General features: G+C 50.2%; 1 protein-coding gene across 1 annotated transcript in view; it reads right to left on the reverse strand.

Annotated features, from left to right (window-relative positions):
• Nucleotides 1–2304, reverse strand: part of TRAM1 (translocation associated membrane protein 1) — a 45057-nt gene extending 42753 nt beyond the window's left edge. The window contains exon 1 of the mRNA XM_003797258.3: nucleotides 1889–2304. Within this exon, the coding sequence (XP_003797306.1) occupies nucleotides 1889–2011 (123 nt within the window). The 5' untranslated portion in view covers nucleotides 2012–2304. The remainder of the gene's footprint in view (nucleotides 1–1888) is intronic.
• Between the last annotated feature and the right edge of the window lie 631 nt (nucleotides 2305–2935).

Raw genomic sequence — 2935 nt, forward strand, 5'->3', positions numbered from 1 at the left:
GAGCCGAGTAATACCATTTCTAAGTGTCAGAATTTCTGATTTATGTTTTATTTAAAACATTGCAAATATTTCTTGCTGCAGGTCATAGTTCTCCTAAATTATGTTTTAAAGTCAGGAATTCTTACCAGGTAGAGAAGGGTTCTGGCAAATTACACAAAATTATTGAATATATTGCATATACAAAAGTATTACTTTTACAGCAGAAAGTATACAAAAATATCAAATTCAAAAAATGAGTACAAATATTTAGCATTATATTCTTAGTAACATAATACTTTACTACAATGCTTTGTAAACTGTTAGGTGCCTTCCCATCATATTATAAAAATCTTGCAACAATCGCTGTTAAGAGTGGTAGTATAGGTGATATTATCTCCTTATACAGAGCAGAACTGACTTTCGGACTTGGGTCACCTAGTAGGTAAATGACACAGGTACAGCTTGTGACATATGTTAGTTCCCTTCTACACACCTTTCAACTATACCTACCTCCTGAGCACTTGCTTCAAACACACACTATCAAGAATAAAAAATATGTGTATCTATTAATAGATGCAGAAAAGTTCATTTGAAGAGAAGCAAAAATAAAATAAGCTATCAAATAATAAAATTTTAAAAAAACAAATGGGCTTCATTTAAATTTATTTTCGGGACTCTATTAGATTTAAAAAATAAGAATAAAAAAATGTATTCACCTTTTGGTCACTGGAAGTTTGATTGCATTAGTTTTTCCCCAGGATTCTTAACGTTGCTCCTGGTTTTTTTCTTTTTATTAAGTACCTCCTATGTCCCAGGTACCCTCCTATTCTATGTGCTGGAAATAGATGGGTACAAAAGCAAATAAAAATCTCTGCCCTCACTTAGGTTACATGCCAGGAGACAGGAAACGCAATAAATAAGTAAAATAATTAGTATATCTGATGAGCCACTGGGGTTACACAGGAATAGAAAGAAGAAAAAGAATAGGCGGGTGTAAAGGGGAAAAACGTAGGCTGTTACACGTTCACCTTACAAAGTTTATTACCCACTTTCAACAGCTGTTAAGTAAGTCATCAAAATACTAGATATGTGGGAAGAGAATTTACACTCTTCTGACATTCCCATCCTCTCTTACTTCAATAAACAAAAAGAAAATTACTCGACTCTCTGGCACTACTGTGCAGAATTTCGATTTATGTTTCTTTAAGGCAAAAACAAGAGTCAGGGCAAAAAGTTAGATAACTGTCTAGTAATAATACCAGTTTAAGAGAAAACAATCGAGTGTGCCTTCAGTGTGCCGGTGCCCAGCGGCCACCGCCCTTCAAGCAGGCAGCCGATGCCCGACTCGGTCTGTTTCTCGCTCACCCCAATCTCCGTCCTACAAGGAACCCCCCTGTCACTTGAGGCCTGTGGTCTCGGGGCCGATAAGTCCCCGGACTCCGGGGGCCCGGCCTTCACTTTTCCTTGGCCGCCGGGGCACTCACCGCGGCTAGGGCTGGCCGTCACCCCCAAATCCGCCCACCCGCCCAGAGCCAGCTCGGCAGCGCAGGGGCCGCCCCCGCCCGCCCGCCGGCCCCTAGCCGGCTGCCACGTAACCCTTCGCGGGAACCAGGAACCGCTCGGCGCGGCTGGCGGGAGGGGGCGGCGGCGGGTCGGGGAAGAAGGCGACACGGCGATCCCAAGTCCCCTGTGGGCGACTACAAGGCCCAGCCGGACTCCGCGTCCCCAGGCTGGCCGCGGGGAAGCTGCCACCGGCTCGGGGCAGGGCAGGCCCACACCTCAGGAGTCAGGGGGCCGCACCTACCCCCATCCTGGGCCCCCAGAGGTCCAGGACTGAGGGGCCGGGCTGGCAGCACGGGCCCGGGCAGGGGGCGGCACGGCAGGCGGTTGGGGCGCAGGGTGGACTCACCTCGAACATGAGCCCCAGCAGGAAGACCATCGCCACACAAGAGACGATGTCCGCGTGATTCTGTAGGACGAATTCATGGCTCAGAACCGGGGGGCTCTTGCTGCTTTTCTTCCGAATCGCCATGGTGGGGCCGCCGCCCGTGCCTGCAGGTGCTCCGCCCCGGCTCTGCTCTTCCCAGCTGCTCACCGACTGGCTGCCGCCGCCGCCGCCTCCCCCCGGCTGCTCCTCACAGCCCCGCCGCAGCCGCTTACTGGGGCTTCACTTCCCATCCCACGGCCAGTACGCAGCCGCCGGGGCCGCCCGGAAAAAAAAAAAAAAAAAAAAAAACCAAAAAAAAAAAAATAAAAACTAAAACGAATAGGGACAAAGTGAACATGCGCAACAGGGAGACGGTCCTCGCTCGCGCCGTCGCTGCCCCTGCGAGCCCACAGCGCCACCTGGGGGCCGGAGGCCGCTAGTCGCCCCAGGGGAAAGTGCAGCAAACTGAGCCGCGCGCCCCTCTTCGGCTCCGGGCCGGGGGTTGGGAGTCGTTTGAGGCACGAGCTTCCCGCGCTTAGTCAGGCTGAGACCGCTGCGGGATCCCAGCGCCGCCGTGTGCCTCCCGCCCCACCCTCCCGGCTACCTGGTGCTTGGGTGCCAGTGGCTTACTCCACACTTAATTGTCCCTTCCCTAGACCACTGACACCGGCCAGATAATCTGAAAATGCTAATACTGTCTGACTACTCCAGGGTACGGCATATTCTCCAGTTTTAGCATCCTCCTTAGAAGTTAAGCAGAGTTGAACACTCTGGAGAACTTTTTTCTACACTGTAAATTTGGACTAGCTTAAAAAAACCCAAACTGTCTCTATTTGGGTCCACCCACCTCTTATCCCCATCTCCATCCTCGCTTCGCACTGAAGAAGATGGGATCAGTTTGGGTTTACTTTGCTTTGTACTTTTTGTTTGTTAGTTTAGAGACAGAGTCTCGCTTTGTCGCCCTCTGTAGAGTGGGTTGAGTGCTGCAGCATCACAGCTCACAGCAACCTCCAACTCCTGGGCTCAAGC

Source organism: Otolemur garnettii, unplaced genomic scaffold (assembly GCF_000181295.1).
Source record: "Otolemur garnettii isolate 467f Iridium unplaced genomic scaffold, OtoGar3 scaffold00113, whole genome shotgun sequence".
Taxonomy (NCBI): domain Eukaryota; kingdom Metazoa; phylum Chordata; class Mammalia; order Primates; family Galagidae; genus Otolemur; species Otolemur garnettii.